The sequence below is a fragment of the Diceros bicornis genome, chromosome 4 (genome assembly GCF_020826845.1).
Source record: "Diceros bicornis minor isolate mBicDic1 chromosome 4, mDicBic1.mat.cur, whole genome shotgun sequence".
NCBI classification, from domain to species: Eukaryota; Metazoa; Chordata; class Mammalia; order Perissodactyla; family Rhinocerotidae; genus Diceros; species Diceros bicornis.
The window spans coordinates 101,483,196-101,499,112 of NC_080743.1; the positions used below are offsets into that span (position 1 = coordinate 101,483,196).

The window sequence follows — 15,917 nt, forward strand, 5'->3', positions numbered from 1 at the left end:
GTTGAGCTGTGTGAGTTCTTCTTCCATGCCCTCTCTTCTTCCAAGCCACAGTTATGCATGGACACACTCTGGCACCTGCTTCATGTACTATTTGTTTAGGAACAGACTGTGTCTTGTGACTACCACGGGCTCCAGGTCTGGGTGGTGCTGGGGTGGGGACAGGGGAGGGGCAAGGGAAGAAAGGAAGACTCCTAAACCTGCTGGCCTTGGGGACAGCTCCTCTCTCTCTCCCCCGCTCCAGCTTTTCCTGCTCTGGACCAAAGGACCCTGCAGAAGACCTCTTTCCTCTTCTTCCTTGCAGCCTCGGCCAGAGGTTGGCCAGTCCACGGAGGAAAGGAAGGCAGGAGGGAGGAACAGGTCCCTGTGTCTCTAGACTTCTTCTCCTGAATTCTTGTCCCTTTCCCAGCTCTCTTCTCCCCACTGCCTCGAGCAGCACCATCCCCTTTCCCAGGTTCCTCCCCGGGCCTGCCCCGATAAGGCTGTTCAAATCCTGGAGGGGAGTCTTAAGGCATATATTTAAAAACAATGGATTATCTAAATTAATTTTGATTGGACTTTGGAACGTATCTTTTTTTTTTTTTTATAATTTTATTTATTTATTTATTTTTCCCCAAAGCCCCAGTAGATAGTTGTATGTCATAGTTGCACATCCTTCTAGTCGCTGTATGTGGGACGCGGCCTCAGCATGGCCCGACAAGCGGTGCATCGGTGCGTGCCCGGGATCCGAACCCGGGCCGCCAGCATCGGAGTGCGATCACTTAACCGATAAGCCATGGGGCCGACCCAAGGGAACGTATCTTTTGATTTTAGATTTTTAACATTTTCGTTGTTGTTGTGGGCAGCAGATTTCCATTTCTTTTAGTTTAGCTGAGGACACTAAGAGAATGTACATTCCCTGAGGACACTGAGCACATATCAGCTGGTGGAAGGACAGGCTGTTTTAGAATTAAGTGTTTCATAGAATCCAAAAATATTAGAGCTGGAAGGTGGCTTAAAGGATATCTAGCCCAGCGCTCTCCAATAGAGTGTTCCACAATGTGGGGTGTGCTACGACTGTTCTGTCCAGCATGGTAGCCACTAGCCACTGGGGCCAGCACGACTGAGGAACTAAAATTTTAATTTTATTTAATTTTAATTAATTAAAATGTAAATTGCTGCGTATTACTTGTGGCTACTAAATTGGATGGCACAGCCCTGGGATATGGCTACTTATTCTGTTCTATTCCTTTATTTTATTAATGATGATAACATCAGCCACTTACTAAGCAGCCGTTACGTGCCAGGCATTCTCCTAGATGCTTTAAATGAATGATCCTGTGTAGTCCTCCCAGCAAGTCTGGCATCGCTCCATGTTATAGGCGGGGGACTGGGGCCTGGACAGGTTGAGGTCAGTGCTGCTCAGCCGGAGACTCCTGACTCTGAGACCACTGCTCTCCCCCTTTTCCCTGAGGATCGCCCATACATGTCCATTCTTTGTCTTCATGTGACAGCTGCCTCCAGAAGTCCTCCAAGTCCTCTCCCTTCCAACTCTCACTTTTCCACTCTGGGATGTCCGAGGAGCTCACAGTGATTGTCCTCACTCCACAGAGGGGGAAGACACTGACGACTCTCCCCAGGCACAACCGTCTTCTGGCTGGTTCTACTGGTGGCCCTCGTGTGCAACTTCTTTTGGATCCCCTACAGCAGACAGCAATCCAGGGAGATCCCTCTGCCCTCAGAGCCGTTGACAAGCCCCCCAAGGACACGAGAAATTCCAGACTCCTCACTCCTGGCAAAAGGAGGTGCTCAAAATTTCCAGCAATCCGTGTGTGTCCCCACTGGCCCGATACTCCCCATCTAGGAGAGACGAGTAGCCGAGCCCTCCCTGGGGGCCAGGGGCAGACTTGGTCTCCTGGGCAGGTGAGGAGAACGCTAACACTAGAGCTTTGCTGCCATCCCACCTGCCTTTGCATCCCCACCCCATGCCGCCCCTGAGTTGGGGGGCTCCTCCCTCCAGAAGCAGTCACCCAGGCTCCTGCTCCCACTGAGTTATTGCTCTCCTCTTCCCCAGATAAAGCCTCTGCTTTGCAGACTCTTATCAGAGTCCAGGCTGTAGAGGGAGTGGCGAGAGGAGGAGCCCCAGAGCAGATGGAACCTGCCCATCAGATCCCCCATGAGAGAGATTTGAGACTGAGCTCTCCTGTCTCTCTCACTCACAATTCAGCATCCCAGAACAGGATGACACATGTCCCCTCCTCCACTGCCGTGAGACCACTGGCCTGCCTCTACAGCTGCTCCGTCAGACAGCCACTCAGTTCCTGCTGTGTGAGGCGTGGGTCAGGGCACAGCAGGACAGAGGCCCAGGCTGTAAGCAGTCCGTGTGCAGCTGCCCTTCCACACCCCTGCACCTGGGCAGGTGTTGTCGGGCAGACATTTGTGGGTACCCCCACCCCACATCACACACAGCCCAGACCTCACGGGGGTTCCCAGTGAGAGGATTTGTGGCTTTCACCCCGTGTTCTTACTGCAGGCCTTGTGGAGCTCGAGTTTCCCCTCTGAGTCATGAAGCTCTCCCTCTCCTTCCTTGGAGACAAGGAGCTCAAGTTGGACAGATAGCTGGGACTGGGGACAGCCAAGGAGATGGGGACTTTGTCTTCTCTGTCCTGTCACTATAGCTAGGGCCATGGACCTCAGCTCCCCTGACTCTGAAAAGGGCCTTGCCTTCCTTCCAATGTGAGGACCAGAGACCATGTGAGTTCAGCTTTTCCCTTTTTTCATTCCCCTTCGAACTATCATCACCTTCCTTCCTCTGCTCTCTGGTCTGGTGGGAAATTTGTGTTGTCTACTGAACAGGGCATCATTTATTACGATTGCTTCATTCTTAAAATGAGGAAACTAAGGCATGAAACAGCTTGACCCTGGCAAATTGCTGGATTGGGAACCAAGAAGGCATTTGTAGCTTTTGAGGGTGTAGAAGGATGGCCATCAGCCCAGCTGCATTACTCTCCAAACATGTACTTCATAAGATTCCTTCTAGGGGTGAAGTGGGGTCACTGCTCTCTGTGGGACACCAGAACTAAATCTGCTGAGCTAGGAAGAAAGAGAGCTGGTTCCAGTGACATTCATAGGCCAGGAATTAGACAGCTGGGCTGCCTCAGCCTCTGAAGGGTAGGGGTTTAGGATTTGGCTCAGAGCTGGGGGGAGGGGAGTTAATTATTGCCCAGCCCGGTACCTCTTGGGACTCTCCCATTGCTGACTGCAGGAGAGGCAACTTGAAGGCAAGGGGAGGGGACAGAGCCCTTTTCCCTCTGCTTCTATCTGGCTTAGCCAGGGCCACTCAGGGGAAGGTTGGGAGAAGGAAAATGTGGAGCTGGAGCCATGGGCAGCTCCTTTTCCTCCTTTCTTCATGTCCTTTTCCCCTTAGCAGGGAACAAAACGAAAGTACGGGACAAGAGTGTGAGAAGCCCCAGGGAGCTGGGCTGCCCCAGCTCTCCAAGTAGGGTCAGGGTGTGAGGGGGAAAATGCCTCCCATCCTGACTGTGAAGACCTCCAGGCCCCAGAAGCACAGTCTGAACATTTGGAAAGGCCATTGGTGTTGAGACAGTTAAGGAATGACTGCCTCAGGAATGACATTCAATAATTCATCAGCCAGAAAGAACACTGGTCTGGAGTCCTGGAGGGCCTTGTGGTGTATCTGGATCTCCCAGTGGTAGGGAGGGCCCAGGCACTGGGCAGGGAGGCGGGGGGGGGGGCACTGGGGAGGCCAGCAGAGCAGCCCTTTACCAACCAGTAAGGAAGAATTTCAACAGTTTTTTTTTTTTTTTTTTGTGAGGAAGATCATTCCTGAGCTAACATCCATGCCAATCCTCCTCTTTTTGCTGAGGAAGACTGGCCCTGGGCTAACATCTGTGCCCATCTTCCTCCACTTTATGTGGGACGCTGCCACAGCACGGCCTGACAAGCGGTGCGTCGGTGCACGCCCAGGATCCGAACCTGGGCCACCAGCAGCGGAGCGCTTGCACTTAACCCCTACGCCAGGAGGCTGGCCCCGAATTTCAACATTTTAATAACTGGCTTGGTTATGCTGAATATCCACCCTGGTTATCTTCATTTTTCAGAAGACATGGAATTCCATGAAGTAAAATAATCAGTTTGAAAGATAATCCAAGTTAGGGTAGAAAATCAGCATAAAGATTCCCCATGAAGTTCCCCTGAGTGATATTCATGTTCTCTCCCCGCCCATACACACACGCACACACACACACACACACACACACTACATACATATGCACACACATACACATATACACACATGCATATTACATACATACGCACGTGTACACGCTATGAACCATCACCCTGACTGAAGAGTACACTAGGCCCTCCTGCCCGTACCCTGCTGTCTTAGGCTTTCCTGTCTCCTATTATAGCAATAAAAGGACTGTCCAGACCCATGGCGGGGCTAGGAGCTAACACGTGAGAGAGTGGGGAAGGAGCCCTGCATAGGATGGAAGGGAGGAAATCGGGATCTGGCCGCTGATTTGTGATTTCCATCCCTTGGCTACTGAGCCAGCTCTTCTGCTTCTGTCTGAGGTAGGGGCCGAGCTCAGGCTGAAATTCCCCCAGCATTCCCAAACTGGCTGTGGTAGATAGGAACATGTGTTTTGACCCTTTGGGGTGGGGTTGGGGGATTGTGAGCATAGGCAGGGTTAAGCAGGAAAGAGGGCAGCACTGTCTTATCTCCTAGACACTCAGCCTGGTAGCCTAGCATTTTCGGATGTTCCAGGCTTGCTTGGAGGAGGACACCCTATTCTTGCCTTTTTAGAAATTACTGTGGCCTAGGAGGAGCGGTGGGGCCAGGGCGGAGAGGAGAGGAGGGAGCAAGGGCAAATACAAGCCTGGCAGCTGGGTCCCCTGAGCCTGCAGAACTGGGCTTTTGCTCTGTAGGCAGCACATGGAAGAGACAGTGTTTTTAGAGGGGCTCCTTCTCACTGGCAAATACCTAGAGGTACCCCCAGGGCCTGAGCCCCTGGGTCTCTGTGTGTGGCAGGGATAGGCAGGTGAGCAGAGGGACTTGGAGGGGAGATGTTGGCTGGGAAGTGTATTTTTTCGTAGGAATGCCTGGGGGAGCTTCGGGAATCGGGTACATCAGGATTGTTGGCAATGTAAACTGAGCTGTTTTTTAATTGGGATGGAACGCTGGAGTAGATAAACCTCCTTGAAAATAATGAAGAGACCCAGAGGGGAAGGGGGAGAGCAGGAGCAAACCTCTGCCCACCTTCCCTTCCTCTGTCAGCAGCAGAAATCCTCCCTGGAGTGTGGACAGTCTTGCTTGGAATTTGCTAGCTGAGGGAAAGAAGGAAGTGGGAGGGACGGGCCACAGGCAGACCTCCTTCCCACTCACCTCACGGTCTTCTCCCCGTCTAATGAGCTGTAATGCCAAAAACCAAAGCGTTCCCAGGATGGGGAAGCCTGGCCAGGACTAAGCCTCTGTCAGCAGATTCTAAGGAGCTATGGAAATGAAGCAGCTTGGTGTACGGCAGATAACCAAGAGGGGCCCAGGGGTGGAAGGGGGTGAGTGTATTTCTCTAGTTGTTCAATATTTATCACAGTGGGAGCTCCGGGTGTCCAGCCCGGGTGTGTGGGTGTGCACGTGCGTGTGCACATGTACAAACATGCATGCCTGCAAAGGGGCATGAAGACCTGGGTTGATTTGCTGCTTCTGACTGCGTAGTGCCAGGTATCATTCCAGATAGATGCTGATTCTTGGGAAGGATGTTTGGAGATCAATCAGTAGAATTATCTCTGTGGTGAGGCCGTCACTAGGACTTAGAGGCTGGCAGTGTCGCTTGAACTGTGAAAAAGCCCCAACTAGATGGAGAGACAAATGCCCGGAAAGTGGAGAGGAGCTACCTCTTTTCTTTGTGATTTATTGGTTTTGGTACTTCTGGAATGCCAGCCCCTGCATGCCCAGCCCCTACCCCATACACAGCCTTCTTAAGTCTGAGACTGTGTGTTTTTCATTTTCTAGCTCCGGCACCTGGCATATTTCTTGATTTGTTTTTAAGCAAAATGATCATAGCCATTATCTCTTATGCATAAGACGTTTTGTAAGTTTACAGCTAATATTTCATAGAATTAGAAGATACTTCATTTGCACATGAGAAAACTAAGGGCCAAAGATGTCAAGTTGGGTCTTGGACCGAAATTCATGTTAGGTCTTGGACTGAAGCCTCGTCCTGCCAGATTCTCCTTCCACTGATGGCACTGCCATTGGGGCCACCTTCGAAGGAACAGTGGATAAGGTGACCACCTAGTGGGCAGCTCGGGGGTTTAGGGATGCTCCTGCCTCCATCACAAAATCTCCTTTACTGCTTGAGATTCTCCCTTTCTTTGGGTGCAATTCAAGAGGTCCGTTTGGAGATATATTCATAATTGTCCTTGAGAAATGGAGGCCTTTTGACATCCCAAAAGAAAGGGAAGAGGAGAGAGAAAACTGATTACCTATCTTTGTTTCCCTTCTTTAATGTTCTACAGCTGGTAAGTTCTTCCTGGCGTCTAACCTAAAATGAAAACCTGTCATTCTGTGCAGTTTAGTGGCAAAGGGAAAGAACCCCAGCTAGGCATCTGTGTGCTGACTTAACCCTGAGGATGTCAGAGCTGTCAACAAGCAGGGGAAAACTTAAGCCTTTGTTCCTACTCCCTCCTGCTGTCTTCACTGGGCATGGGAGGAGTAATTTAACTTGCAACTTAAGCAAAGGCTGTGGGAGGCCCCTGAGCTCAGTTTGGAGGGAAAGAGGATATTTTTGCTTCTAGAGGAAGAAAACTCATTTTCCCAGTGCACCTCCACCCACTCCTCCTGTGCAGATGAGCTTAATTTTCTTCCCCTCCTAATGAAGATGGATCAAAGCCAAGCTATCTATTCAAGGGGGAGCCAGGCAGGGGAACTGAGTGAGGGGCTGAGGGGGCAGAAACAGAGCTGCTCTCATGGAGAGGAAGTAATTAATTTTAAGAGAGAGCAAAGATGGGGGAGCCCTTGGTAATAGAATGTCAAACTCCAAATGCAGGCAGTTAAAGATGAAATCAGAGCATGGAGAGTTTCTTTTGTTCCTTCATTTATTCACTCATTTGTTCAGCAAATGTCTGTTGGGCACTCAATGTGCACAGGCAGAGACCTCAGGCGGACCTCAGGGAGGGCCCACCTCTCCATGACCATCGCAGGGCTCAAGTGACTGGATTAGGGACACTGAGTGGTGGGGTCTGGAAACAGGAGCCTCTTGTCACCAGGGTAAAGCATTTGCAAAAGTACCACTAAATGGCTGAGTCTATTGGCCTTTTGGATTTATGGTGAGTTGCCTAAATGTCAGCAGCTGTTGAACCCTGCTATAGCTGGCCAGCTTGTCTCATCATGGTTCAATAATAATGTCATCCATTTGCTTTTCCATCCACTGATTGCATTGTTCTCTGACGGAGTTCTGTCCTCAATCCAAAAATTAGATTAGCCCTCCCGTTCAGTGTGTGTTGTGACATCACAGAATTGCCATAACAATAGACTATGATGTCAACAAAATGCCTGGTGCTGCTAAAAAGAACCGCGTTGGTCAGAAAGGATTCTGTCATCTGAAGACAAAAATGGAATAATATTGAAAGCCAGAGGAACTGGAATTTGATATGAGAAAAGAACATCTCAGCAGTGTAAGGTAACAGGGGGTCTGGAGCTTCCTTTGCTAGAACTCTTTACAAACCACCCAGGCAATTAATGAGACTGATCAGAAAGCGCGTTTGCCTGGAGGCGGGGGATGGAAGAAATGACCTTCAGAAGGCCCTTGCGGTTCAAGGGCCCTCAGACATGGAAGACTCAAGGAAAAGGGGAGATTTGACCATCTTCGGCCTCTGGAGAATTCAGGGGAATTAACGACGATGCAAACCTCCTTGCCCCTGAGCAGATCTGACAGTTGCCAGCTGGAATTTATCATATCGCATCTGGGAATATTTTCAGAAATAAACACACGGTGGCTCCCTCTGAGTCCCCTTTGCTGCCCTCTCCCTCACAAGCTCTGGGAGGAAGCTTTCCTTCAATTTCACCAGAGTGAAGAAGCGAGTCCTTGCCACCACCTTTGGCTCCACAGCACCCACGCCCATGTGCTCCACCTGCTCCTCCTCGGCTGGACTACCCCAAGCGGAGGGCGAGCAAGCTGGGGCTGTGTCCGAAAGAGCATGCAGGGGACGCGGCAGAGGAGGCTCCTTCGTGACGCTCCTGTCTGGACAGAAGAAGGCTGGGCAGGCGGAGAGAGGAGAGAGGAGACTGATTCAGTCACAGCAGCAGCAACAACAGCAGGTGAATCTGGAGCTGCATTTAACCCTTGTGCCCACAGGAGTGGAAGGGTCTCTGAGAAGAAGGTTGATTGCAGCCCAAGGGCCTGTGTTCTGGCTGGGAGTCGAGGAGGCAAGGAGGACTGTCTTCCTGCAGGTGGGGCTGGCGTGAGTTTCTGCTGTGCAGATGGGAGCGCAGCCCCAGACTCCTTGCCACCCAGCTACTCCGTGTCCTTGGCTCAGCGAGGTCAGACTACCTTCAAGTTGTACACCTGCTCTGTGCACGCCTATCTCTCCGTTTCAGCATTTTCTCCTTCGGGACCTGAGCTGAGAGGATCTCATCCCCTGCTCGCTTATTCTGCTTCTAGCACTCTAACGGGTGGCATTCCGCTGAATGCTGGGAAGCCACAGACCCCCTAGGGCACCTGGGTACCCCCTACTACCACCCAGGGAGTGCCCCTCCCCCTTCCCTGGTGCCGGAGCCAGGAGGAGGGGGAAGCAGCAGTGCCAGCCCCGCTCACCCTGGAGTTCGGCCCCGGCACCGCGAGCAGGACCGGAGGACTTACTTCTCAGAGGGATGGTAGGAGCAGGGTGGCTGGCGGGTCCTCTGAGGCTGCCAAACGAGGGACAGAGCTGCCAAAAAGATGTTGAAGTTTCGGGCTGATCGACGGGTCAGGTAGGAATTTCTTCAATGGACAGTGGACCAAGTTAAGTGAGAGCAGGCTGAGTTAGCAGCTCATTGGATCCCAGGCTTCAGAGTGAGGGGCCTGCCTGACGTGACCTGGAGAAGGAAGAGTAGTTAGGTCAATGGTTGCTGCATTGCAGTGCTTGTGAAGGGGAGGCTATTTTGAAATTGGTAGCGCCAGGATGGAGAGAGGACGTCATTTGTAGGAGAGTCTGGGGCAGGGAGAAATTCACTGGACCCTGAAAGACCTGCGCCTGCTGACAGCAGACTGTGTGTATGCTTCTGTGTGTGTGTGTGTCTATACCAGTGCCTGCAGAGTTAGCTCAGGGAACATGTAGAGTAGAAGAGGACTGGAGGGTGGGGGACAGGTGCTCTGTGCCACTGGGAAAAGCAGAGACCTTGGCACCTCAGGAACCTTGGTTGTCACTGCCTGCCTGCCCCCCAGACCCCTAGGTGGGGCAGAGCCAGGGATGAGGGTGAGTAGAAACAGCCACTCTTCCTTGTAAAGATCCCCTGCAGTTAAGTTGAGGAGAGCATCCTTGTTGGACCTGGGAGGGAGAAGGGAATAAAGTTTGAGAAGTGGCGAGTGGGTTATCAGTGTGCTAAGAGTTAGAACCCAGGCCTGGTGGACGCTGGCCAGATTTAGGGTCCTGGTCGGCAAGCCCAGGCTGCAAAACCCAGATTTCCACGTAGGCTGTAGCCACCTCTCGCTGTGCTGCTATCCTACGTGTCTTTGGGTTCGATCTGAACATAACTGGTTTGGAAAATGGAAAAACACCCTTTGAGGGGCCGGCCCCTTGGCTTAGCGGTTAAGTGCACGCGCTCCACTACGGGGGCCCGGGTTCAGATCCCGGGCGCACACCGACGCACCGCTTGTCCGGCCATGCTGAGACCGCGTCCCACATACAGCAACTAGAAGGATGTGCAACTATGACATACAACTACCTACTGGGGCTTGGGGGAGAAAAAGGAGGAGGATTGGCAATAGATGTTAGCTCAGGGCTGGTCTTCCTCAGCAAAAAGAGGAGGATTGGCATGGATGTTAGCTCAGGGCTGATCTTCCTCACACACAAAAAAAACAACACCCTTTGATATTATCTTTAGCTTCAGCAGACAGCCCAAGGGCTGGGATGTGTCCTGGGCTATTGAAAGAGGCTCTCCAAAAAGTTATTTTACTTCTCTCATGCAGCTGAAGGGACAGAGCTAAGATCTCTTTCCTCTGGCGCTAGCTGATCTGCTGCTTGCCAAGCAGACCACCAGCTCTTTGCTATGGGAGTGCACCTGTGGCCCAGTGTTAGGACCCCCAAGCTCAGTGCAGACTCAGCAGGCTCTGTCCAAGTGCCTGCTTATTGGGGTCGACTGAGCCTGCTCTGGGCTCTCGCAGTCTCTCTCAAGAAGGATGGGTAAAGAGGACCTTAAAACTATTCCAGCCCCCCACTGCCTGGATGCTTGAATCTCCTACAACATTCTTGCCAGGTGGTCCCCTGCTTGCAGAATCTATCTCAAATGGCTGCCGTTTGTGGCTGAAACCCACTGCACCAGCTCTATCTGCTGCCCTTCCTCCCCACCTTCCCAGAGAGCCACCAGGGAACTATCTGACATTCGGTCAGCCAGAAGAGCCACGGCAGGACTTTCCAAAGGAGCATCCACAAGACTGCTCCCCATCTGCCTCTGCATAGACCTTACCCCTGGCCCATGCTCCCCACTGCTTCCCGCAGGCTGTCCTCACAACACCCCACCCCACTCCTGGCCCACAGCATCCCTTGATTAGATCTGACTGTTGTGCCAGCACTAACCTCAATGCCTGACATCTCCTGAGGTCTTGGTTACATCACGTAGCCCTTAGACGGGAGACCCCGGACTCAGAGTGTGGATGGGTCCCAGCCCAAGCTCAAGAACGGAGTTTCTGTATCTCTCATTCCGTTTAAAAAAAGAGATGGAACATAAAGCAGGAGAGGAAGGAGTCCAAGGTCACCAGAGAATTCTTTCAGCAAATAATGAGTGAGCAGTTTTTATGTGGAGCACTGGTAGTTGTCCCTGGGAGAGAACCTCCCACACGTGAAATCTTGACTATGGAGTCCCCTCCCCACCCTAGCCACATACACGCCCAGGATGACCACTGAGAGGGTTAAGTCCGGCTGTTTCCAGCCTCAGGGATCTCTAGGAAGTAGTTAACACTCACTAGTGAAAGGTGTCTTCTCCACCCCCAGCTGCCTGGAGCTGCTGCTTCTACAGCCCAGTCCTCCCTCTTGCCTCTCCTAGATCCCACTGGAGGACAGAAGGATCAGCTCCCCTGTGGTCACCCATCCCTGTCACTGCCCAGGGCCCGTCTACCCTTTGGTTTATGTCTCTGCCTTCATCTTGACCACAACTTCTCTCTCTTTTTTGCCTCTACAGCCACAATGAAAGACGGAACACATTTGTACACCCAGTGACTGGCCAGGTCCCAGAGGAAAACAAAAAATTTGACTTGAAAACGTATGTCTGCCACCACTTGCTGCTTGGCCTTTCCAACCTTAACCACCACCGTCCCACTGCCACTTTGCAGCTGGGAAAGGGAAGGAATGGGGTGGGGGAGGGGCAGAGCAGAAGGGATTTAGGGTCACTCACCTCAGTTATGAGGACTGGAAGCTTCTGATACCCATCTGGCTTGACACCTCATCCACTTTTCCCGGACTCTAGCAGATCTCAGGTTGGTCCTTCCCATAGGTTGAGCTAAAGGACTGAGACAGGTCTGAGGTTGGCATATCAGGGGCCTTGGCAAGAGTGGTGAGGGAATCTGATGTAACCATGAAAGCCAATGCTAATTCCTCTATTAATCTTGGCTCAGTGAATGAAGAAAAAAAAATAATTAAATGAATCTTGTAGTCAGCTGGGCCATTGTATCTTTTAAATTAGAAGGGAAAGAAGTCCCTGAGTCCTAGGGTCTAGATTTTTTAAATAAATTTGCAGGAGAGAAAGGAGAAAATGTCCAGGATTACTGGTATATAGTCTCAGAAGAGCTGAGGGAGCCACTGAGATGACCTCTTCATGCATTAGGGGATCTGATTGTGGCTGCTGCTGGAACAATGGGCCGTGGCATGCAGAAAAGGGATGAGTAGTCTCCATTGTTTCTTGGTTCTGACTAGTCTCTTTCTCCCTTCTGGTCAACTTGAAATCAGATCGGCCTTGGACATGTCCAATAAAGCAGGTGGGAAACGCCCAGCTACCACCAACAGTGACGGATCCAACCACAACATGGTGTCTGAGGTCCCTCCAGAGCCTCCCAGCATCCGGGTGAGTCCAGCCCCCAAGGCCAGCTGTTGGGCAGGAATCAGAGGAAATGTATATTAGCCGGCACGGCTGTTTCTGCAGGCTTCAAAGAGCAGGGGAGGTGATGCAGGAGGAGTGAAGAGGGGGAAGGGAAGAGGGCTCAGACAAGAACCTTGTAGAAGACCCACATCTAGGCCAGGGGTTCTCAACCTCGGCACTATTAGTGTTTGGGGCTGGATAATTCTTTGTGGTGTGGGACTATCTTTTCATTGTAGAATGTTGAGCAGCATCCCTGGCCTCTGCCCACTAGCTGCCAGTAGCACCCACCCTGTGACAACCAAAAATGTGTCCAGACATCATCAAATGTCCCCTGTGGGACAAATTTGCCCTGCCCTCATTGAGAACCACTGATTTAGGGAGACAGCCAAAGAAAAATAACTCATGAAGGACATGGCAGTTGAGAGCTCAGAAAGGGAGGAGGAAGGAAGAGATCCTCAGGAGGAAGAGGTACTCCAGAGAAGAATGCTGCCCAGAGGTCGAGTAAGATAAGTGCTGAAAGTGTCTATGGGGTTTAGCAACGCTGTGGTGACTGGAGACCCAACAGGGGCAGTTCCAGTGGTGCGATGAGGGAGAAGACAAGCTGGAGGGGGTGAAAGAGGAGATGGGAGAGGTAGAAACAATGAAGAGCAGAAACTTTCTTCTGAGAAACTAGACAATGAATGGTGGTATAGCCATACAATGGAGGACTCTCCAAAAATTAAAATGGACCGGAGCTATATGATTAGCAAGGGTAAATCTTAAAAACATAATGTTGAGTAAAAAGCAAGTTGCAGAATATGAAAAATGTATCATTTGTGTAAAATGTACCAACATGAAAAGCAACATCACACTTTTATAGATAAATTTGCAGTACGAGCATATAACCACGGACAGGCTGACTAATTTTGGGTCAGTGGGTTGCCTCTAGGGAGGAAGAAAAGGTAATGAGGTTGGGGAGGGCCTCAAGGGGTGTTTCAGCTCTATTTGTCATGTTTTATTAGGGAAACATACCAACACGTAGTGGTGATTTATTCCCTACTTTTCTGAAATGTTTCAAAAAAATATTTTTAAAGAAATTTGACTGTTAGGGAAAATGAGGGATGGGGGTGGGGGTGGGGGTGGAAGATAGAAGATATGCAAGATGGAGGGAGGTTTTCTTTGTGCTTTTTGTTTTATTGGAGGCAGGAGGGGAATAACCCAGTAGCTAGAGAGGTTCAGGAGACAGAGGGTAGCCAGTGAGCCACCTTCTGTGCAGACAGGAGCAGTCAGGGGCCAGGTAGGGAGGGGGTGCTCTTCCTGAGACTGCATAGGAAAGGTATGTGGGGCTGGGGTGGGGTCTAGGAAGTTAAAGACATCCCCACCTGATGTCCTCGACTTTTGTAGGGAAGTAGGAGGTAGGGTTTTCTGCTGAGAGGAGTGGGGTGGGTGGAGAGGCATTGGGAGGCTTAGAGAACAGGAACAGCAGTCAACTAGTGACGTAGGAAATGCTGCCCGATAATGTCACAGCGTCATCTGAGGTCATAGACTGAATCTGTGTGGCTCCAGTCCCCAGGCGTGTGTGGTTTTCCTCCAGCAATGCTCATAGCCTGGCTGTGAAAGCAGGGACAGCAGGTGGGGGCATTGACCTAAGCGGGAGGTTGCTGGGAAGCTGTGGCAGAAAGATAAAGAGGCTGGAGTATTGAAGGGTTGGAGGAGAATGGCTGAAGGAGTGAACTACTGGAAGGAAGGGAAACTCGGACAGATGATGGACTGAGAGTAGAGGAAAAGATTTAGGGATTTGCATATTCTTAGGGTGGTGGATGACTTCTTCAGATGACTCATCTCAGCCATTATATGTGGATTTTTACTAGCAAAGTTCAGAAAATTTATTTCCCAGTTTGGTGGGTACTTTATAATAAACTCCAATTTCTTTTTTCCTTCCTTCTACAAGTATTTACTGAGTGCTTATTATAGCTGTACACCTGGCTAGGCTCTGGTGATAAAGAGATGAATAAAACAAAAGCTCCCCCCTGAAAAGAGCTCCCAGTCTAGTGAAGGAGATGGAAGGCCAACATTTTATCACAGTATGACAAGTTTTAGACTATAAAAATGTCCAGAGAGGAAGGAGGAGCTAACTGCTCTAGGGGATCAGGGAGGTTTCATGGAGTAGGGGGGCCCTGCACTAGGCTTTAAAGGATGAGTTGGGATTTGTTGGTGGACAAGGGAGATCAGGCTCCCCCACCCCCATGGGAGAGCAAGGTGGGCAGAGGCCTAGGGGGTAGGAGAGAACCGCCAGGAGTCTGGCATGACCAGGGCACGGCCTGTCTGATAGAGGGCCAGGAGGTGGGTTATGGGCCCAGCCAGATCTTACAGACCCGTTCTTGTGTGTGCTGAAGAATTTGAATTCTCTTCTAAGTGATGAGAGGCGGTAAGAAATTTTAAGCAAGAGAGTGATGTGATTATGTTGTGTTTTAGAAAGATAACCTTAGTTCATTGCAGAGGGTGAACAGCAGGAAGAGATGACAACCTGGGAGGCAACAACAGTAGAATTTGAGAGGAAAGAACAGATTTAAGAGCTATTAGGAAGATAGAGAGGTCAGCCCTGCCTAAATGATTGTATAAAGGAATAGAGGAAGGAAGGAACAGTGTGAGGCAGTTCAGAGTGCTGGTTTGGGCAACTAGGTGGATTATAGTACCATTCACTAAAATGAGAAATACTGAAGAACAGGTTTGGTTAGAAAGAGGATGAGTTTGGCTTTGTACTTATTTAATCCTGGTCGGACAACCAGTTACAGAATGGACTGGGGCTAGGAGAGAGACAGAGATTAGGGAATTTTCAGCATATTGCTGGCAGTTGAGGCAGTGGGTATAGATGAGATACGTGGGCACAATGTATAATGAGAAAAACAAATAAAAAAAGTTTGTTAGAGGTCCATCAACACTTAGAGTAGAGGTGGAGATTGAGAAGGTGGGGCCACAGAAGGGGTGTTGAAAAGGAAGAATACTGTCACAGAAACCACAAGATGAGTTTCAGGAAGGACAGAAAGGTTAATACGGTCCAATGCTTTAGAATGGTCAAGGACTGAGCAGCCTTAATTCAATGACGTTGCAAGACCCATTTCAGAAAAGTGGTGGAGGAGGTCTAGGAGTAAATGCGAGGAGAGGAAGTCGGGACTGTTCCCAGTAGCCTGTCCCTGAAGAGAGAGAGAGGGAAGAGAGGGAAGATATTACCTGACAGTGGGCAGTAGATGTATGGTTAAAGGGGCATTCAGGTGTGTCGGGAGTGTGTGTGAGAGACAGAGAGAGACAGAGACAGATGCTTTAAGAGAGACCTGTGCCACATGTTTGCTGAGGAGAAGCCAGTGGAGAAGGAAAAGTTGAAGACAGACTAAAGAGGAGATTATCTATTGATGGAGCAAAGTCTCAGAGATGGCGGGTCAGACGTGTTAGCCTTGGAGAGGAGGGCAGCTCCTCTTCTTTTGAAATTGGAGGGAAAGAGACAAAGATAAGGGTACAGGCAGTAATTTTCTAGGTGAAAGGGTGTAAAATTGAGGAAGTGTGTGTCTGAAAACCTCAGTTTTCTCTGTGGAGGAGGGACCAGGTCCACTGTGGGGAGGGCAGAGGGCAAGGTTGCAGGGCTTGGGAGAACTGGGAGGGTGTGCAGTGGAGT

General features: G+C 50.5%; 1 protein-coding gene across 10 annotated transcripts in view; it reads left to right on the forward strand.

Moving 5' to 3' along the window:
- PLEKHA6 (pleckstrin homology domain containing A6) overlaps positions 1-15,917 on the forward strand; it is a 134,625-nt gene that overhangs the window by 83,677 nt on the left and 35,031 nt on the right. For all 10 annotated transcript variants that reach the window (XR_009219885.1, XM_058540269.1, XM_058540270.1 and 7 more), the window contains 2 exons: positions 11,375-11,455; positions 12,139-12,253. Coding sequence is in view for 9 of the 10 variants with exons in the window: in XM_058540269.1 (XP_058396252.1) it covers positions 11,375-11,455; positions 12,139-12,253 (196 nt within the window). In the remaining variant the exon portion in view is untranslated. The remainder of the gene's footprint in view (positions 1-11,374; positions 11,456-12,138; positions 12,254-15,917) is intronic.